Source organism: Garra rufa, chromosome 18 (assembly GCF_049309525.1).
Source record: "Garra rufa chromosome 18, GarRuf1.0, whole genome shotgun sequence".
NCBI classification, from domain to species: Eukaryota; Metazoa; Chordata; class Actinopteri; order Cypriniformes; family Cyprinidae; genus Garra; species Garra rufa.
The window spans coordinates 8,029,002-8,052,067 of record NC_133378.1 but is presented as its reverse complement, the minus strand read 5'-3'; the positions used below and the strand labels follow the sequence as shown (position 1 = coordinate 8,052,067).

The following is a 23,066-nucleotide window of genomic DNA, read 5'->3' as shown; positions in this document are numbered from 1 at the left end:
TATATACAGTAATTGGTTATTATTGGTGTGAACAAGCATCAACACTACAAATACAGCAAACAAACTTTGCTTCAGCAGTTTTTAAAATAATTATCATTGAAATTCAGTATTTATGTTTATAGTGCTTTTGTATTTATATTGAGTCTCTTGTTCTAAATATAAAATCTCTTGTTATTCCTCAGAATGGCGTGGTTCATCGTGACCTCAAACTGGAGAATATACTTCTGGACAAAGACTTAAATGTGAAGGTAAACAACTGACACTCAAACTGACTGACAGAGAATTGACAATATGTTTCATGCATTTTCATTTTTTATCCATGTTATCATTACAGAGACTGATGGTTTAGAATCCTTTGAAAAAAGAAATTCAGATATACCGCACATAATATTTAAATCAGTAGTACAGTGGAGAAAATAACAAAAACACAAAACAATTGTAAAATCAATTGTAAAAATTGTAAAAACATGGGTCACCTAATATTTTTATTACTAATTATTTTTTCGAATCTTTTTTGAGGTATGATAAAATATTACTTGACTTGACTTATTACTTGATCATTTTGAAAACCAGAATGTCCCAGTGAAGGTTTAAAGGGATAGGTCACCCAAAAATGAAATTTCTGTCATTAATTACTCACCCTCATGACATTCCAAAGCCGTAAAACCTTTTTCATCTTCACAACGCAAATTAAGATATTTTTACCGAAATCCAAGAGCTTTCTGACCCTGCATAGACAGCAACTCAACTGAGATATTCACACGCATTAAATACAGACACGTAAGAGAAGAAATTGTTAAAAAAAAGCACACATAAAAAGTATTCTCGTAGCATCATAACATTACGGTTGAACCACTGATGTTACATGGGCTATTTTAACGATGTCCTTAGTATCTTTCTGGGCCTTGAACGTGGTAGCTGCGTTGCTGTCTATCCATGGTCAGAAAGCTCTCGGATTTCATCAAAAATATCTTAAAGGGATAGTTAACCCCAAAATTAAAATTTGATGTTTATCTGCTTACCCCCAGGGCATCCAAGATGTAGGTGACTTTGTTTCTTCAGTAGAACACAAGCAAAGATTTTTAACTCAATCCGTTGCAGTCTGTCAGTCATATAATGGCAGTCAATGGGACCCATGGCTTTGAGAGTCAAAAAAAACATACACAGACAAAATCAAATTAAACCCTGCGGCTCGTGACGATACATTGTGGTCTTAAGACACCAAACAATCAGTCTGTGCAAGAAACTGAACAGTATTCATATCATTTTTTACCTCTGATCCACCGCAATGTCCAACTGTCCTGAGCGTGTTCACAACAGCTGGCGTGTGAAGCAGAGCAAGCAACCATAACTTCAGTCGATCAGGTTCAAAAGTTGGGAGTCTCCCTTGTCATCCAAGATGTTCAGTCGTAAGGAAATTTTGTTTTTTGAGGAAAACATTTAAGGATTTCTCTCCATATAATGGACTTCTATGGTGCCCCCGAGTTTGAAGGAGTTTGAACTTCAATGCAGCTTCAAAGACTCTAAACCATCCCAGCCGAGGAAAGAAGGGTCTTATCTAACAAAACAATCGGTTATTTTCTAAAAATATTAAAATGTATATATTTTTTAACCTCAATTGCTCGAGTTGTCTAGCTCTGTGTGTACTCTGTTTGAGATTAAAAAGTATATAAGTTGTAAATGTTTTTAGAAAATAACCGATCGTTTCGCTAGACAAGACCCTTCTTCCTCGGCTGGGATCGTTTAGAGCCCTTTGAAGCTGCATTTTGGAAGTTCAAACTCGGGGGCACCATAGAAGTCTATTATATGAAGAGAAATCCTCAAATGTTTTCCTCAAAAAACATAATTTCTTCACGACTGAAGAAAGAAAGACATTAACATCTTGGATGACAAGGGGGTGAGTACATTTATCTGTAAGTTTTTGTTCTGAAAGTGAACTACTCCTTTAAGACCTCAATGTATCGTCACGAGCCGCAGGGTTTAATTTGGTTTTGTCTGAGTATGTTTTTTTGACTCTCAAAGCCGTGGGTCCCATTGACTGCCATTATATGACCGACAGACTGCAACGGTTTGAGTTAAAAATCTTTGTTTGTGTTCTACTGAAGAAACAAAGTCACCTACATCTTGAATGCCCTGGGCGTAAGCAGATAAATGTCAAATTTTCATTTCTGGGTTAACTATCCCTTTAATTTGTGTTCCAAAGATGAACGAAGGTCTTACGATTTTGAAACAACATGAGGGTGAGTAATTCATGGCAGAATTTTCATTTTTGTTAGAACTATCACTTTAAGGATTTGCAGATCTGGTGACCATTGAATGAATCTGACTTCATCCTGGCATTTATGAAATCACTGTTCAATTTGTTTAGCACTGTGTATAAGAGTGTCATCATTCTGGAATATGGGGACATTGTGAGGAAACAATGTTGCATTCTTTTGCACAATAGAACAGCTTCATTCCATGGTCATTCCAAATCTATATAGAACAATTATTGGATCAGATGACTAGCTGCGTATTCCTCTCCATGCTTCATAGCTGGTGACAGACAGAATTGAAGGCATCCTTTGTCTCCATATGATAACCTGATGTAGGAAATGTGACAAACGATGACAGATTATGTATCTCCGAGCATTGCCCCAAAATACGTACAAAATCTGAATGAGTTTTATTTCATGTATGCACTTTGTATTTGTCTACAAAGCAATTCAGCATAAAGCCTCATATCAAACAGTTACAAGATCATGAGAGGAATAGATTCAGTCAAGTGTGTCCAAATGTTTGAGAGGTAGACTAGAGTAATATGATTCTCTGCTACTCCATTTCTAATTAGAATTTTAATTCAAAATTAACCTCCTTTCATGTGCTGTTCCTCTATTTTTGTCCACCCTCTACGAATCTGAAATAGATTCCATTAAATAAACAGAAGTAGGTCACCCATTTTAACACAGAACTGCTTTATCCATAAATGCTCTGTTTGTTGCAGTTAGCTGACTTTGGCTTGTCCAACCGCTACATGAGAGGCCAATGTCTGGACACTTTTTGCGGGAGCCCGCTGTATGCGTCACCAGAGATCATCAATGGACTTCCTTACCACGGCCCTGAGGTGTGATTTCCAGTCTTACCGGTTACTCTGATGCCTCACCCTTGTGAAAAAGAAGTGTTTTTAAAAAGAGTGCTTATTATGCAAATAACATAATATACTTAAGTGTGAGCTGAATGTCATGTTTTGACACTTGTTTGCATGCTAATTGCAATTCAATTATGTATTGTAGTTTAAAGTTATATTAAATGCAATTAGTTGAACTTTACAGTGCTTTCTAACCCACTTAGATGGGGCGTCATATGTAATTGCAAAATTGCTTCTATTGTCTTTGTAACATGGATAAAGGTTACTGCTGAATGTACTGACAAATGCACTTTAATGTAATTTCTATTGAAACTTAGGTCATGTATTTAGATATTTTTGTAATTACACATGTAGGCCTAATGAAGTTGCAATTTACATTCATTTGACAAGTATCATATAAATCAAATACTTCACATGTGCTTTAGTATGTTAGTCAACACATCGAATAAGTGTACTTCTTTATAGAATGACAAAAGAAGACATTTTTACTTTAAAACAAAACGTTTAATTTGACATTATTACAAATGCAAATTTAAAGGGATAGTTTACCAAAAAATTACAATTCTGTCATTAATTATTCTATTAAATTAAGATATTTTTGATGAAATTTGAGCACTTTCTAACCCTGCGTAGACAGCAATGCAACTGACATGTTCAAGGCCCAGAAAGGTAGTAAGGAAATTGTTAAAATAGTCATCGGACATATTAAGGACATCGTAGCTTCATAACATTATGGTTGATCCACTGATGTCACATGGACTATTTTAACGATTTCCTTACTACCTTTCTGGGTATTGAACGTGTCAGTTGCATTGCTGTCTATTCAGGGTCAGAAAGCTCTTGGATTTCATCTAAAATATCTTCATTCTTACTGGTTTGGAATGACATAAGGGTGAGTAATTAATGACAGACTTTTTTTTGGTCCCACTTTACATTAGGTGGCCTTAACCAATATGTACTTATACATTTAAATTAATCATTTGGTACAATGTACTTATTGTGTACATACATGTTTTTACACTGTACTTATCTTTTTTTAAAAACCAAGATATAATTAAAATTGTAATTAATTTCTGTAATTACCACTGTTGACCCATCCCTTACACCCTAACCTACCCTTAAACCTACCCATACCACCAAACCTTACCCTAACCTTACCCATAACTCAGAAGCAAAAGTGTTTTGCTATGCAATATGGCCACATTAAGTACATTGTAATTTTTTTGATGTAAGTACATGATAGTTAAGGCCACCTCATATAAAGTGTGACCCAGAATTTTCATTTTGGCGTGAACTATACCTTTAACTCCCAATATTTTTTCTCTTTTTATGTCGTAGGTGGACTGCTGGTCTCTTGGTGTGCTGTTATATGCTCTGGTTTATGGTTCCATGCCTTTTGATGGCAGCAGTTACAGCATCCTTAAAGAGCAGATCCGCCACGGACGATATAAGATCCCTGATGTACTGTCAGGTGAGATTCACACACTCCTATATACAGTTGAGGACAAAAGTTTACATACACCTTGCAGAATCTGTAAAATGTAAATTATTTTATCAAAATAAGAGAGATCATACAAAATGCATGTTATTTTTTTTTATCTAGTACTGACCTGAATAAGATATTTCACACTATATTTTACATATAGTCCACTAGAGAAAATAATAGTTGAATTTATAAAAAATGACCCCGTTCAAAAGTTTACATACACTTGATTCTTAATACTGTGTTGTTACCTGAATGATCCACAGCTGTGTTTTTTTTTGTTTAGTGATAGTTGTTCATGAGTCCCTAAAAATCCCGAAAAATCCTTCAGGTCCCACAATTTCTTTGGTTTTCCAGCATTTTTTTGTGTATTTGAACCCTTTCCAACAATGACTGTATGATTTTAAGATCCATTTTTTCACACTGAGGACAACTGTGAGACTCATATGCAACTATTACAGAAAGATCAAACGCTCACTGATGCTTTAGGAAACACAATGCAGAGTCGGGGGGTGAAAACTTTTAGAATTAGAAGATCAGGGTAAATTTAACTTATTTTGTCTTCTGGAAAACATGTAACTATCTTCTGTTGATTCTGAAGGGCAGTACTAAATGAAAAAAATAAGATATTTAGGCAAAATAAGAAAAATGCACACGTCTTTATTCTTTTCAAAAGTTTTCACCCAGCTCTTAATGCAACGTTTTTCCTTCTGGAGCATCAGTGACTGTTTAAACCTTCTGTAATAGTTGCATATGAGTCCCTTAGTTGTCCTCAGTGTGAAAAGATGGATCTCAAAATCATATTCATTGTTGGAAAGGGTTCAAATACACAAAAATGCTAAAAAACCAAAGAATATGTGGGACCTGAAGGATTTTTCTGAAGAACAGCAGGCCGTTTATCTGTTCAGGACAAACAAGTGACTGATGAACAACTCACTAAACAAAAACACAGCTGTGGATCATTCAGGTAACAACACAGTATTAAGAATCAAGAGTATGTAAACTTTTGAACAGGGTCATTTTTATAAATTCAACTATTATTTTCTCTTGTGAACTATATGTAAACTTTTTAATGTGAAATATCTTATTCAGGTCAGTACTAAATAAAAAATAACATGCATTTTGTATGATCCCTTTTATTTTGGCAAAATAATTAACATTATGCAGATTCTGCAAGGTGTATGTAAACCTTTGACCTCAGCTGTATCTGCCCATTAAAGTAACATCATGAGTGAGGATTTATGATTCCTTCAATTCTTCCAATAGAGGCTCGTTCATTGATCGGATGGATGCTCACAGTGAAAACAGAAGACAGAGCCACTGTGGAAGACATCGCTAACCACTGGTGGCTAAACTGGAATCGTCCCAAAGCCACAGAGAGTAAACCGTGCGCCTCCACCCTGCCCAGAAAGAAACATAAGGAAAGAACACTGATCTCAAACAGCAGCTTCGTTCTGCTGTCATCTCTTGAATGTTCTCCTCACAACCAGCCCACGAAACTGCCGAAGAAGGGCATCCTGAAGAATCTCTACAATCAGGTTGAGTACACAGACAGGTCTGGGGCTGCTGGAAACGTTACCGCAACGACTACCGAAGGTGTGGAAACAATCGTGACAGACAACTGGAGGAAGAGGAAGGGAATTCTTAAGTGTAACGGAAAGTTCTCCGGTGTTTCTCCAATCACGTCGGCTCCTACATGGTCACACGGTTTTGGCAAAACCAGCCAAGAATGTGATGGAGGTGAGCAGGAGATGGAGTTTCAGATCAAGATCTCCCTGTGGAAAACACACCCGTCTACAAACCTACAGTTTCCACAGAATTGCTATTTTGATTATGTACAATGACTATAAATGCAGTGAATTTATTACTCACCCTCATGTCGTTCCAAACCTGTAAGACCTTTGTTCATCTTCAGAACACAAATTAAGATATTTCTGAAAACATCCAATAGCTTTCTGACCCTGCATAGACAGCAACACAACTGTCACGTTCAAGATGAATTACTTTCACCCCAAATACTAATGAGTTGTAATTCTACATTTTTACAATTTGCACTATCCTAGGTTTTGCCCATTTGTCAGTAAGAAGTTTTACTCATTTAAAACAGTCAAATTTAATATGCTCCCTTATGGTTTTATATAATTTAATTTGGAAGTCATAAGTCAGAATAAGCATGTTGTTTGAATTTTTACATAAATATTGTTCCACTGAATGACAATGTAACATTATTTCAATAAAATTTTGACTTTTTGTTCTCCAAAAACATTTGAAACTTTAAAAGTAGACACTTACAGTTAATGTGCTTTCTATGGACAAAAAAAAAAAATCACTTTTGTAAATTTCTTTTAACGTGGACATCTTTGACCCATTTACATTGTATTTATATACACATAATAAATATACACAGTACACACACATATATTATGTACACAAAAACTTTTGCATGAGATTAATCGTTGCCCAGCAATTTAAAATATGAAAATAAAAAAGTTAGTTATTATGTGTATTTAATTTATAAATATTCTATTGGTTATTGTTAATTCATTTTTGAAATATAATTGTTATGCTACTTGAAATATATATTAGAAATTATATGATCATTAATTCTAAATTCTAAACTATATTATTATCAATGATATACTATTTATTAGTAATAAACCGAGATCAATAAACACTGTATAAGTACTGTTAAAGAATTTTGAAGTATTGCCAAATACTTTTATTCAGCAAGGGTGCATTGAATTGATCAAAAGTAACAGTAAAGACATTTATAAAATTACAAAAGATTTCTATTTCAAAAAAAGTTGTACTTAAGTTTTTATTTATTGAAAATTCTGAAAAGCAAAATGTATCATTGACAATTGTTAAAAAAAACAAATGTAACAATGATAATAAATGTTTCTTGAGCAGCAAATCATCATATTAGAATGATTTCTGAAAGAGCATGTGACACTGAAGATGCTAAAAAAAATTAGCTTTGCACTACAGAAATAAATTACAATTTACAATATATTCAAATAGAAAACAGCCATTTAAATTGTAAAAATATTTCACAATATTTCTGTTTTTACAGTATTTTTGATTAAATAAATGCAGCCTTGGTGAGCATTTCAAAGCTGCATTATTTGACTTGTAACACAAATCAAAGAGTCACAACAGCAAAACATGCTGTTAAATTATACTCATTTGCAAATACCTAAGACATTAGAGCAGCTAAGATAATGTGTACTGTGAAATTGCTAATAACCCGGTCAGTTCGTTTATTTTCCTCAAAGGAAGTTAAAGCAGCAATGAATCCACTAATCCCAGCCTAAAAGAATAGAGGCTTTGTACAAATCAACAGTCGTGCCATTCCCAGTTTATGCTGGCATCCAAAACGGGCAAGACTTTGAGGGCACACTCATGCAAACTTTTGCTCTCTGGCTCTCATTTGCTTTCTCACGTGAAGAGAAAATACGCTTTGTAGACTGATTAGCATGACACAGTAGAATTAGTATTAAAGTCTGAGTTAAGCAGCGCTGTTTGGTCTTGTGTGGCCTATTAAGCGGATCGTTTTTCTTCTTTATTCCTTCATTGTTTCACTAAATGAATGAGAGGATATGTGCAGTGTTTGTAAAACACTTACCTCATTTTTTGAGGAGGATTGAAGTGGAAAAAAAAAAAAAAAAAACGAGATCCCAAATAATTAAAAAGCTCATACTGAACGCCTTGTCGTCTAAAACTTTTTTAATAAAAAGAGTGGAAAAAATCCACACATATTTAGAAAACATTTAATCTCTCCAAAGTTAAATTACAAACATAATCTACATCTTTACACTTCGTTGACACTGAGAAAGTCCGTTCAAGAGTTGTCCGAGAAGACTTGACCCATGACAGCCAGTTTGGCACTGAAGGGCTGTGTGGGACAGGAGAGCACCCGCGCTTTCCTCCTCTCTCCCGGCTTCAGTGCAATGCTCTCTTGTGAGCCTCTGGCGCCGGGCGTCTCCTCCGATTGGTCCGTTGGAGGCCTGAGTGGTTCTGAGAAGCTGAGGAGTATGTCCTGTAGTTCCCTGCGCTCGTCCTGGTATCGGCTGCAGCAGTGGAGCGCGGCTGGGTCCAGCGGATGAGCCTCTGTGTTAAACACGTAGCCGCCCGCGCTGAGTATGCAGTCCCCCTGCAGGCCGCCGAGCTCAAACTCTGTACCTGTGTTATGGAGGAAGTTTTCAGGATCGAAAAGGAGGTAGAGGTATTTAATGGTCTCGGCCAAGAAGAAGGACTCCATGCGGTTGTCCAACTTGTGGTCCCTTACATCCTTCACCTTTGGGAGAGACAAAAAGATGAGTATGTTTAGGGACTGGGCTGGTTTCAGCACCAGTATCGCTCAAAAACAGCATTGTTTCTGATAAATAACTTAATTGTTGATTAAATGTTTTGCTTGCTACCATGTTAGTACTTTAGAAACAGATTTGGAGAAATCTAGCATTAAGTAGCATTACATTACTTGCTCACCAATGGATCCTCTGGAGTAAAACAGCTGATAAAAACACAATAATCCACACCACTCCAGTCCATCAATTAACTTTTTTCACTGGATGAAGCTTTATTATGAATTGTTTAGGTTTACCTAAACAGGTTTAGGTCATAAGCAATGGTTTAAAATGAAAAACACCTTAATGATGGATTTGTATCTTACAGACACACAGCTTTTCACTTGACAAGATGTTAATTGATGGACTGGAGTGGTGTGGATTACTTGTGAATTATTGTGATGTTTTTATCAGCTGTTTGGATTCTCATTCTGACGGCACCCATTTACTCCATTGGTGAGCAAGTGATGTAATGCTATATTTCTTCAAACCTGTTCTGATAAAGAACAAACTCATCTACATCTTAAATGGCCTGAGAATAGGGCTGGGCGATATGGCAAAAATGTAATCTCGATAATTTTTTCCCCATATTGAACGATAATGATATATATTTCGATATAAGCTGTTGATGTTGCCAGCTTTAAAATAGTATCCCAACAATGACTAAAGCCACAAAAATGAAAGGGTTCATTGAATTACATTTTAAAGTATAGTTTATTAAAAACAGATTACAGATTTGGCCTTAAAACTTAAAACACCTTACTAAAATAAATTAAAAAAATCTAAGTTGTGACAGAGTATGGTAAATGAGAGTAAATGTACAAAATGTAAACATAAAATGATTGTAAAAACATAATTTGTAACATTTATTTATTTATTATTATTAACACAATTGTTTATTTTCTCTATTATAGGTTGAGCTATTTAAATTAGAGGCAACCACTGCATTTTGAAACACTCTACAGTATAAATAACAAAAGCTTACGACACAGTTCTTTCTTAATCGTATTAAGTGCAGATAATTCAGCCATAATCAAAGTAGGCTACTCTCTAAATATTCAAAGTGCAAATAGAGGCCGAATATTTCAAGCATGATACAGAGCTATAGACATACACAACCTTTCATAGCCTACATACTAATAACAGCCTAGATATGTCATGTAGCCTAATTTGCATGCATTGGGGAGTCACTCTCTAAACAAGGGGGATTAAAATTGCTTTTGAATGCGCGTGCGTTTTTTGCTTTCGGTTTCAGTTTTAACAATCGCGCCTGTTCGCGTCACTTTTTAGATAGCCAAACCACTTATATAACGGAATTCGTGCTACCTTTTTGTCGACAATTTCAACATCTTTGGATAATAACTCGAGGTTAGTTTCACTTTCGTCGCTGCTTCCACTCTTTTTTTTTGTCGTCCTGGTGTTAAGTTTGCTTCGCAAAGTGCGGTAGGAAATGAACTTTGTACTTTGACATGCACACGCACGCTGATTGGCTGTTGTCGCATATTTCTGCTGTGTGATTGGCTCTTAGATTAATCCATATCGAGCAAAAAATGTCTAGAGCTTATCATCGTTATTAACATAAATTTTATCGCGATTCGATATGATATCGTTTATCGGCCCAGCCCTACCTGAGAATGAGTACATTTGTAGTCAACTTTATTTTTGGGTGAACTATTCCTTTAACTCCACTGAAATCAGGAAGTATTTGAACTCATGACTGCTGAAAACAGTCCAAATTTATGACAAAACAAGATAAAAACAACAAATATTAGAGTTTGTTTCTTCATCAGAACAGATTTGTAGAAATGTAGCATTACATCACTTGCTTACCAATGGATCATATGCAGTGAATGGGTGCCGTCAGAATGAGAGTCCAAACAGTTGATAAAAACATCAAAATAATCTACAAGTGACACCCCTCCACCACACCAATCCAGTTCATCAATTAACATCTTTTGTTCTCTAAGAGGAAAGCACAGGATGGGCTTTTTAACTGGAGGAAGCTTTATTATGAATTATGGACTAATATTTAGGTCAGAAGCAACGGTTTAAAATTAAAAACGCCTTAATGATAGATTTGTTTATTACAAATACGCAGGTTTTCACTTCACAAGATGTTAACTGATGAAATGGAGTGGATTACTTGTGGATCATTGTGATGTTTCTATCAGCTGTTTGGACTCTCATTCTGACGGCACCCATTCACTGCAGAGGATCTATTGGTGGAGTGATGTAATGTTAAATTTCTCCAAATCTGTTCTGATGAACAAACAACCTCATCTACATCTTGAATGGCCTGAGAGTGAGCAAATTATCAGCATATTTAAATTTTTGGGTGAACTTTTTAAAACTCCACTGAAATCAGGGAGTATCTGAACTCATGGCTGCTAAAACAGTCTAAATGTATGATAAAACAAGATCAAAACTACATAAATATTACAATGTGTGGGGACCGTGCTGGTTTCAGCTTCAATATCGCTCAAAAACAGCATTGTTTCTGATAAATAACTTTTTATTATTGAGCGAATGTGCAAATATTTCAAAATTTTGCATGTTACCATGTTATTACTTTAGAGTTTATTTCTTCATCAGAACAGATTTGTAGAAATGTAAAATTACATCATTTGCTCAGCAATGGATCATCTGCAGTGAATGGGTGCCGTCAGAGTCCAAACAGCTGATAAAAACATCACAATAATCCACACCTCTCCAGTCAATTAATTAACATCTTGTGAAGTGAACAGCTAAGTGTTTGTGAAAAATAAATCCATTATTAAGACTTTTTTTAACGTCAAACCATTGTTTCCAGCTAAAATACAAGTCCTGTATCCATAATAATGCTTTTCCATTGAAAAAGTTGTTTTGTCTGAATCAGGAGAGAAATATGCATCGATCAAGTACTGTTTACAAACAGTCCAAAACAGCTCTAAGAACAACAGGGGATGGACTTTTCCACTAGATGAAGCTTTATTATAGATTATGGAGTCAAATTTATTTATTTAGCTAAAAGCAATTGTTTGAAATGAAAAAAACGTCTTAATGATGGATTTGTTTTTTTTACAAACATACAGGTTTTCACTTCACAAGATGCTAACTGATGGACTAAAGTGGATTACTTGTGGATTATTGTGATGTTTTAATTTAGCTGTTTGAACTCTCATTCTGACGGCACCCATTCACTGCAGAGGACCCATTTGTAGAGTGATGTCCAAATCTGTTCTGATGAACAAACAAGCTCATCTACACCTTGAATGGCCTGAGAGTGAAATTATCAGCATATTTACATTTTTGGGTGAACTTTTTAAAACTCCACTGAAATCAGGGAGTATTTGAACTCATGGCTGCTAAAACAGTCTGAATGTATGATAAAACGAGATCAAAATTACAAAAAAAATTACAACGTGTGGGGACTGTGTTGGTTTTAGCCTAAATATTGTTGAGACTCATTCTGAAATGTAATTGAAACACTTACAGTAGCAAAGCCACAGTTGACCCGGCTGATTTTGTCAATTGACTCGACTGCATCCCGGCCAAGCTGGATGAATGTCGGGTCACCGGTGGCCTTATACAGATACATGGCACTTTCGATCAACTCTGTACAACACAAACACAGAGTGGTTACTTCAATTTCATTCATTCATATACACTACCAGTTAAACGTGTTTGAACTGTAAGATTTTTGGTTTTTTGAAGAAGTCTCCTCTGCTCACCAAGCCTGCATTTATTCGTTCCAAAGTAAAATTTTGTGTATTCCTGCTCTTTAGCAAAATTAATCATTATAATGCAGAAAAAACTACTCTGGGGCTGTTGTTTAGAAAAATCCTTCGGTTCCCACAAATTCTTTGGTTTTTCAGCATTTTTGTGTATTTGAACCGTTTCCAGCAATGACTGTGTGATTTTGAGATCCATCTTTTCACACTGAGGACAACTGAGGGACTCAAATGCAACTATTACAGAAGGTTCAAATGCTCACTGATGCTCCAGAAGAAAACACATGCATTAAGAGCTGGGGGTGAAAACTTTTGAACAGAATGGAGATGTGTACATTCCTCTTTTTTTGCCTAAATATCATATTTTTTTCAGCATTTTTGTGTATTTGAACCCTAAACAGTCTCAATTATTGAGCCGTTGTGATTTTCTGAGAACTATGACGTCATATTGCTTAGGCCCCGCCCACAACCACTGACGACTGTCCCGTATTAGCATATTTCCCTCAGCCAATTGTACGCCGTTCGCCATTTTCTCCGCACTCGAACAGCTGTAGCAACAACAATGTCTCGTAAACAGTGCAGGTGTTTTGTAGTTGGATGTAAAAGTGAACATACTGTAAAAGTCTTCATTTTCTCCTGACACCAAAGCCACTGAGGATGCAGTGGATTAGTGTTGTTTTTGATGGTAACGCACCGCTGAATTCACAAAAAACAGAAGAGAGGGGTGGAGAGAGCAGTAGCTCATTATCTTTTAAAGAGTCATGCACCGAAACGGGTCGCTGTGAGCAAAGCTGTTTTTGACAAGGTAAAAAGGGTGTTGTTTTACACGACCATTGATGAATTTTAACCAAAGCATGTCACAGATATTTCACGAAGACCCTAAAGAATCAAACCACCTTGTGGAAAATGGGCATCTGATGTCTCCTTTAAAAAAAAAATCCCCAAAATTTAAATTATGATGAAAACTATGCATTTTTAGAAATGTTCAGAAATGACCTGAGTGTGTTATAAGGCTCTGATGAATGTGTTTTATAGATACCTGGGCGTAGAGGGTATCCCTCTCGTTTGTCCACGGTGTAACCTTGAGGAATGCTGTAGAACTCTGGGAGTCCTCCAAACTGACGCCACACACTGTAGTAGTTATGAAAGGTCTTTGTGGCACTGGAAATATCACCTAGCAAACTCTGATACCAAATAAACACACGTGCATTACTAGCTGCAATAGGAATCTACTCTCACGTGCATATAAAGATAACAGAAGACATAAAAAACGGGTGCTTTTTAATTGGACTAGCGTATGGTGACAGATCTATTCCTCACCTGCAGTCCAGGCCAGAACGCCTCCAGAGACTGAAACACAGGCATTGATACTGTTCCCTTATGCATCTGCACCCACAGATACCAATCATCAAACTTAGTGTAGTTCTTTATGGACTTATCAAATTCTGCAACACACATTTGAAAGTCGATAATGCTTTCATGCGAGCAAGATAAGGAAAGATAAACAGCGAAATTATAATAAGCTATTCTTATCAAAACTAATAAGCATTAGCTGCCGTTATAACTTGATTGATATGTCAGTGTTTACCGTGAAACATTGACAGCAGCTCCTCGTCTTGCAGCATGATGGCCCCCTTTACCAGATACTCGAAATATGAATCCACTCCTGCCCCGATCCCTGCATCCTGAGCCACCCACTTCGAGGTTATGACATCTATATGGTTACCCACCTGAAAAAATGATAAGAAGCTTTTACAGACTTAAGCCGATTTTCCATATTTGACATCTAATGATTTTAATTTTTTGTAATTGTTAACATAGGTTACATTCAGTGTCATAATCAAAATCAAATAGATGTTTTTTTGGCAGAGTATCTGAGGTATAAGCTGTAAATGCACAGCTGGAAAAGGGGGCGGGGAGCAGCACGAAGAGACATGCACGAAAACAGCGTGTTTCTGCTTTCACTCAAAATAGGTATTGTCAAAATGATATGTGACCCTGGACCACAAAACCAGTCTTAAGTCGCTGGGGTATCTTTGTAGCAATACCCAAAAATACATTGCATGGGTCAAAATTTTTGATTTTTGATAAAGTTCATGTTCCATGAAGATTTTTTTGTCAAATTCCAACTGTAAACATATCAAAATGTAATTTTTGATTTGTAATATGCATTGTTAAGAACCTAATTTGGACAACTTTAAAGGTGATTTTCTCAGTCTTTTTGATTTTTTTGCATCCTCAGATTTCTGATTTCAAATAGATGTATCTCAGCCAAATATTGTCCTATCCTAACAAACCATACATCAATAGAAAGCTTATTTATTGAGCTTTCATATGATGTATAAATCTCAGTTTTGTCAAATTTAACCTTATGACTGGTTTTGTGGTCCAGGGTCACATATATTAAATGATCTGAGTTTTTGTTGACATGAAACTTTATAGTACACATTCTGGGGACACCTGAGACTTATATCATCTTGTAAAAAGGGGCATAAAAGGTGCCCTTCAATAAATGTTATAAAATGTATAAATAATGACAAATTCACCTTTAGAAACTCTCTCAATTGTATATTTTTAAAACAGAAAACAGACAATATTTTTTTATCCAGAGTTCTGAATGACTAAAATCAAAATTCCGAATGACTAAATTCCATGCTTTTCCATACAGTGTAGGAAAGCTGGGGTGATATAAAAAAATGTTTGCACGTGTGTGAGTATTATTACTTATTTCACATGCAAAGAGGGTTTACATTGTGTTCCTAAAGCCCTATTTAATTCCAGGGGTCAGAGAGTGGGCAGAAAGTTGTCTCAAAAAAGTTTTTACAATTAGCATAAGTTTGTGCAAAGTCTATTGCTAACATTCTAAATCAATTTTTTTTTTAAACGAAAGAAAAAATAATAATTCAAAAAACATGTATATGAACCTATTTAATCCACTTGAAAATATGTCCGAGTCTGCTACACAGCAAAATGTTAAGTGTTAATCAGATTTGGATTTCTGTAAGTGGTATGGCGTAGAGACTGGGATAATAATGTTTTTTCTGTGAACTCAGGGATAATTGGTTGTAGAAGCAGACAAACATAAACACAGATTTTGCCTTTCAGTCACCCTGTCTTAATAATTGCTGTTAAAGCGATTAATTTCTGAGTGGTTTAACTTCTACTGACCGGCTGCGGTCAGTAGGACTGTTGTGTACAAGGCAGGTCATTCAGGACAAATTACACTCATATACTGTGTATCATGGTAAAACATTAAGGTACAGTGAATAAGCTAATATTGCCTTCTGTTAAAGAAAAAAAAAAAGTACACACCCTCAGGTCCTCCTACACCACTCTAGTCCATCAGTTAACATCTTGTGAAGTGAAAAGCTATCATTAAGCCATTTTTAACTTAAAACCAATGGTTCTGTCTAATATACAGCTGAAGCCAAAGGTTTACATGCACCTTGCAGAATCTGCAAAATGTCAATTATTTGATCAAAATAAGAGGGATTGTACAAAATGCATGTTATTTTTTATTTAGTACTTACCTGAATAAGATATTTCACATAAAAGATGTTCTCATATATCATCCACAAGAGAAAATAATTATTGAAATTATAAAAAATGCTGAAAACCCAAAGAATTTGTGGGACCTGAAGGACTTTTCTGAAGAACAGCAGGCAGTTTAACTGTTCAGGACAAACAAGGGACTCATGAACAACTCACTAAACAAAAAACACAGCTGTGGATCAATCAGGTAACAACACAGTATTAAGAATCAAGGAGATGTAAACTTTCGGGTCATTTTTATAAATGTAACTATTATTTTCTCTTGTGGACTACATGTAAACGTCTTTTATTTGAAATATTTTATCCAGGACAATACTAAATAAAAAAAATCTTTCCACTTCTCAAGACATTATCTGATAGACTGGAGTGGTGTGGATTACTTGTGGATTATTGTGGTGTTTTTAATCAGCTGTTTGGACTCTCATTCTGACGGCACCCATTCACAGCAGAGGATCCATTGGTGAGCAAGTGATGTAATTTTACATTTCTCCACCGTCTGAGGGTGAGTAAATGTCGAGTGGATTTTCATTTCTGACTGAACTATTCCTTTAATATTTCATATTGTGGAGTTAAAAGCAAAGAATGTTGGATATGCAATACTCTGGCATCATGCTTGTCCTACGAACGGCTTGATCCAGATCAAAAGGGATCTTACCAAGCCAATATCAGAGCGTGTTCTCCATAAGGCCCTGAGAGCTTTCCGAGCCACATTCTCAAACACAGGGTCTCCAGTCAGTCGGCTGAGGGTGGAGAACTCCAGGATGAAGGTGCCCACTCCAGCAGTGCAGGTGACCGGAGTCTCAGTGGGGTTCACCCCCCTCAACAGGTTCACCGTGCCATACGGCATCCCTGTGGGTGTCTGGAAAGCTGAGAAGAGACAAGATATTTCAACCTGACAGCGTTATTCAATCATCATAAGTCCAAATTAACATACTATCCTTCCTATACAGCATGCCAAATTGGGGTTAGTGTGTCATAAACCATACACTCTTAAAGGGATGGTTCGGAGTAGAATTGACTTCATTGCTATGCACTCCGAAGCCCATGTAAATACCCCATCCGAAGTTTTTTTTACCTTAGTCGAACATTTATGGAGATATTAGAGTTTTTCGAATTGCTTGTTACAGGAGTGAATGGTACATGTGATGTATCTCGTAAATTGCACCACTAAACGTGCAAGTAATCTTACCAAACTTGTACAGTAGTGTAAATTGGTTATGTACTCACAAAACGCTGCATCAGAACATTTGTAAGTCCACCATGAGTGTTTTAAAAACACGTTTTAGCCGATCCCTACTAGTCTCAAAAACTACAAATGGCGACACGTCGACGTCACTTTCCTGGTTTGAAAAAAGCACGTAAAAGTCCTCCTACAAGTTGACATGCACACAGATGTAGTAGGAGGACTTTTACGTGCTTTTTTCAAACCAGGGAAGTGACGTCGACTTGTAGTTTTTGAGACTAGTAGTTCTCGGGTAAAACGTGTTTTTAAAACACTCATGGTGGACTTACAAATGTTCCGATGCAGCGTTTTGTGAGTACATAACCTATTTACACTACTGTACAAGTTTGGTAAGATTACTTGCACGTTTAGTGGTGCAATTTACGAGATACATCACATGTACCATTCACTCCTGTAACAAGCAATTCGAAAAACTCTAATATCTCCATAAATGTTCGACTAAGGTAAAAAAAACTTCGGATTGGGGTATTTACATGGGCTTCGGAGTGCATAGCAATGAAGTCAATTCTACTCCGAACCATCCCTTTAAACATAGAAGGTTTTTATTGTCATCTATAATTTCTCAATCAGACAATATGTGAGCGGGGATACAAAAATGCATAAGTACGATCTGTAGTTTTCACAAAAGCCCTTAAGTTGTCAAAACTCTGCCTGATTACGCGTTTTTCATCATCTGGCACCCTTTGCTCACAAATAAATAGAGATAACTTGAAAAATAATACACATCATTAATTTACTTACACTACAGTCAAAAGTTTTTGAACAGTAGGATTTTTAATGTTTTTAAAGTCTCTTCTGCTTACCAAGCCTGCATTTATTTGATCCAAAGTACAGCAAAAACAGTAACATTTTGAAATATTTTTACTATTTAAAAAAACTGTTTAAACTGCTGCTTAAAAACATGTATTATTCTTATATTTTTATTATTATTATTATTATTATTATCAATATTTAAAACAGTTGAGTACATTTTTTCAAGACTCTTTGATGAATAGAAAGATCCAGAATCAGCATTTATCTGAAATAAAAAGCTTTTATAATACTTTACACTGAATACACCATTCAAGCTTATAGTCATTATAACTTTTCTGGGGGGAGGGGAAAGAAATGAGAAATTAATACTTTTATTTAGCAAGGATGCTTTAAATTGATCTAAAGTAATGTTAAAGACATTTATAATGTTACAAAGGATTTTTATTTCAGATAAATGCTGTTCTGCTTCTGAACTTTCTATTCATCAAAGAAACCTGAAAAAATTCTACTCAGCTGTTTTCAACATAATAATAATAATAATAATAAATGTTTTTGAGCAGCAAATGAAAATATTAGCATGATTTCTGAAAAATCATGTGACACTGAAGACTGGGGTAATGATAATAAAATTTCATCTTTGATCACAGGAATAAATTACATCTTAAAATATATTTAAATAGAAAACAGTTATTTTAATTAGCAAAAATATTTTGAAATTTTACCGTTTTTGCTGTACTTTGGATTAAATAAATGCAGGCTTGGTGAGCAGAAGAGAAGTCTTTAAAAACATTACTTTTCAAAAACTTTTGGCTGATAGTGTACACTACCGATTTTGTGAAAAAAAAAAAAAACTGATCATTAAAGAAATGTTTTGCACTAACATTTCCATTTAATAATATTTGCAAATGCTTTTATCCAAAATGATTGGCCTATTACTCATGAATATGGTTTGAAGCGTATGTTAGCTCCCTCACCAGGCAGGAGTTTGCGGGCAGCATCCTCAGCCATGCGCAGGAGGGGTCCGGAGCAGGGCCAGCCCTCCTCCACCTCCATCCCGGCACGTTTGGAAAGCAGATGAGCCGAGAGGAGCCCACCAACCACTGCAAACAATGACCAGAACAACAACACATACAACATACTGCTGAAACTGGGTGAATGCCAGTGACTACAGACCGGTATTACAGGATAAGTACGTTTGGCAAAAACATGTCCGGGTCATATTTCACCCCAACAAATTAAAAGAAAAATATAGGATGTTCTGTTTTGTATGACAATAATGGACATAATCACATTTACCAGTAATGCAAAAAAATTTATTTAATAAAAATATTTATAAGCACACATATTTTTTTCTCTTAAATTTTGGTTATATTTTAAAATTGGGCTTTGTGATATTCATCCAAGGAGGCTAGAGGCTTTACCTCGTATATTGGTCTCAAACACAGATGCATTTACATCAGTGTCGAAATCAACTGTGTCCTGGAGCAGAGTGGCCACACGCTGGAACTCTGTGTGGTTTCCCAATATCTGTGATCAGAAAGGAAAAATATTCTCTGTATCAGAACACTGCATAGAACAGAAAAATCTTGTTGAATTAAAATAAAAGAAATTAAAACAAAAAATTTAAAAGAATTAAATAAAGCACAAAAAAGCTAAATAAAATAAAATAAAACAACATAATATAAAATATAATGAAATAAAATATATAAAAAAGAATGAAATAAAGTAAAAAAACAATGAAACGAAATACAACAAAAACAAATGAAATATAATGAAAATAAAAAATTAAATAAAACCAAATAAAATAAAATATAAATATAACATAAAATGAAATAAATTAAACAAAATAAAAATGAAATAAAACGAAATATGATGAAAAAATTAAATGAAACTAAATAAAATTGCATATAATTAAAGTGAAACGAAATAAAACAAAATAAAGTGAAATACAATATAAAATACAATGAAACAAAATAATATAAAATAAAAAGAAATGAAATAAAATAAAATATTATTTTAATATTATTTTATTTTATTTATTTAAAAGATTTAAATAAAATGAAAAATAATATAAATTAAAACTAAATACAATAGAATAATAATGAAATGAAATAAAATGAAACATATGAAACAAAATAAAATAATAACTGGCATTAAACACAACAAAATAAAATAAAAAAGTAAAATAAAATATGAAATAAAAAGAATGAAAAAAAATGTAAAAAAATAACAAAAATACAAAGAATGAAAGTAACAATATAAAATAACATTAAATGAAATAAAAAATAAAATAAAACAAAGTAGAATAAAATAAAACAAAATATAAAAGTATAAAATAAAATAAAGCCAAACAAAACAACAAAATAATGTACTTGTTGAATGAAATTTCATACCAGCAATGTGTCCAGAGCATCAATGAGTGTGAGGGAGAAACTGAAGGAAACAAAAAGAACGTTTATAACGAGGGACTTTTAAACCTTCCTGCCATCATTTTATGTTTCAGTACAATTGCACAGTAGGAAACAGGAGTGAATAATGCCACTGAAAAATACTACTTTGGGCCAAAGAAAACACTGAATGTAAAAGAAGTGAAATGAAAATTTTACACCGGTAACGTGTGATCAAGAGAACCTGACCGCTGTGGAAAACATTTTTTAAAATCCCCAAAAAAATCATACAAACTAACTAAATAAAAACAGTTTAAACAATTAATTTAAAATTAATACAAAACTAACATTCTAAAATACATTCAGTTATTTTTTTATTACATTGTTAATCAAATCTTTGAGTAAGAATGTTGTCCATTTACATGAAAAACTGCAGTCCAGTAATTTTTTCGAATGACATAAATTAATTTTATATTAATCTTGAACCTAGCAAAAATTTAATCGATCAGGTCTAGATTTCAAATGACTAAATCTGAATAAACCAACATGATCTGGAACTCAGCGGAAAAGGATACTGAAGAGTAAAAAAGATTTCTTTTAGGTAATATGTTTATAATTTTGGGGTGGTCAAATCTCTACAGATTTGCAAGATGTGTCTTTATTTTTCAGGGCTAAGAGTAAAGCCTGAGCTTCAGCTGTAAAGATGAACAAGTTAAGATACTAAAAAGAGCTGGTGGCAAGTATTCGGTTTTAATGTTTTTGACAATAAAATGCAACTAAAAAACACTAAATATTTTTTTTTTAATAAAATGAAATAAAATTGTAATAGAATAAAATAAAATGATTCAAGTAAAATAAAGCTAAATAGAATAAAAAAACAAGAAAAGAAATGCAAATAAAAAAAAAAGATTAATTTAATAATTAATTAAAAATGATTACAATAAAATAAAACTAATTACAATAAAATCATTAATATAAAATTAAGAAATACAACAAAATAAAATTAAACAATCAAATAAAGCTTATTAAAATTATTAAAACATGATGAAATGACTAAAATAAATTTAAATAAATAATTAAAATAAAAAACGAATAAAATAAAATATACAATACAATAAAATGATTAAATAAAATAAATTAAATTACAAATAAAATGAAATAATATAATATAATGAAATATTAAAATGAAACGAAAAAACAAAATAAAATAAAATGATTAAAATAAAATAAATAAAATGAAATAAAATTAAAATCGAATGAAATAAAATAAAATAAAATAATTAAAATAAAAATGAAGTAAAATATACACAATAAAATTATTCAAGTAAAATAAAGCTATTTCTTTTAGGTAATATGTTTATAATTTTGGGGTGGTCAAATCTCTACAGGTTTGCAAGACGTGTCTATATTCTTCAGGGCTAAGAGTAAAGCCTGAGCTTCAGCTGTAAAGATGTTTTGGGATAACTTCATGACGCATAGCTACTGAACAAGTTAAGATACTAAAAAGAGCTGGTGGCAAGTATTCGGTTTTAATGTTTTTGACTACCTGACGAAGAACAAAATGGACTGTTGTCCTTTGGCTCTTTTTGTTTAACAAGACAAGTGTGCACACACCTGCCCCATGTGTCCTGTCCATCACACGTCAGCGGCCTCAGCTCATCATAGGGATATGCATTCTCCAAGTAGCTGTTGTATGCATGATAAAACATGGACTTTATTCTGTCCCTGTTAAGACAAATAAAACAAACTGGACTGATTATCAATGTACTTCAAAGCAGTATCAGGTATTATACTCATAGACTACAGGTGACTAGTCAGCTTACTGCTGACATGTATTTACACATCAGCATATGGCAAAGCTGATTGACTGACAGTAAACACATGGGTTTATACTTGTTAGAGCAGCTGTAATATCGAATTAATCCTAATGGTATCCTTATCGTTTGACCAACTTGTTGCACATAAATAATTGACCATGAATTATGTATATCATAAATAAAACTCACCTGTAATGGGACATTTCCTGCTCTGTAAAATCTCTGCCTTTAACATGACTGATGATCGGAGACAGGTATGTGGCGCAAAAAACGGCGGAGAAAAGGAAAGTAAGCATGAAGTAACGAGATGTGAGCAGAGGCAAACAGTACAATAATTTCAAGCGACATGGATAAGCACAAATACTACAAGTAGTGACAATAGGAAGTGTACGTAGTGCGCATGCGTGTGAGCGAGTGCTGACGTGCAGGTAGCTCGCGCTGTCGAGTTTAAGATAAAAGTCCTACCGCTGCGATTGGGAAAATAAAAGTCCTCGGTGCTGAAAACAGAATTGTGAAGAAATAAATAAAACAAAATAAAATAAAAATAAAAGCCCTATGAGTGCGCTTGAAAAATAAAGGGCATCTGTACTGAAAACACAATTGTGAAAAAATTTAAATTAAATTAAATTAAATTAAATTAAACGAAAT

The 23,066-nt window shown here is 34.3% G+C and overlaps 2 protein-coding genes across 2 annotated transcripts in view; one reads left to right on the top strand and one right to left on the bottom strand.

Moving 5' to 3' along the window:
- LOC141291629 (NUAK family SNF1-like kinase 1) overlaps positions 1-7,272 on the top strand; it is a 16,265-nt gene extending 8,993 nt beyond the window's left edge. Inside the window, exons 4-7 of the mRNA XM_073823786.1 lie at positions 183-248; positions 2,984-3,103; positions 4,466-4,598; positions 5,877-7,272. Coding sequence (XP_073679887.1) covers positions 183-248; positions 2,984-3,103; positions 4,466-4,598; positions 5,877-6,454 — 897 coding nt within the window. The 3' untranslated portion in view covers positions 6,455-7,272. The remainder of the gene's footprint in view (positions 1-182; positions 249-2,983; positions 3,104-4,465; positions 4,599-5,876) is intronic.
- Positions 7,273-8,318: 1,046 nt separating this feature from the next.
- Positions 8,319-22,784, bottom strand: edem2 (ER degradation enhancer, mannosidase alpha-like 2). Its single transcript, XM_073823440.1, has 11 exons — positions 22,608-22,784; positions 22,216-22,326; positions 20,608-20,647; positions 19,636-19,741; positions 19,189-19,314; positions 16,874-17,085; positions 14,255-14,396; positions 13,987-14,111; positions 13,706-13,850; positions 12,429-12,550; positions 8,319-8,907 (listed from the first exon to the last, which is right to left on the bottom strand). The coding sequence occupies exons 1-11, from the start codon at positions 22,712-22,714 to the stop codon at positions 8,452-8,454; spliced, it is 1,692 nt and encodes a 563-aa protein (XP_073679541.1). The 5' UTR covers positions 22,715-22,784; the 3' UTR covers positions 8,319-8,451.
- Positions 22,785-23,066: the final 282 nt, after the last annotated feature.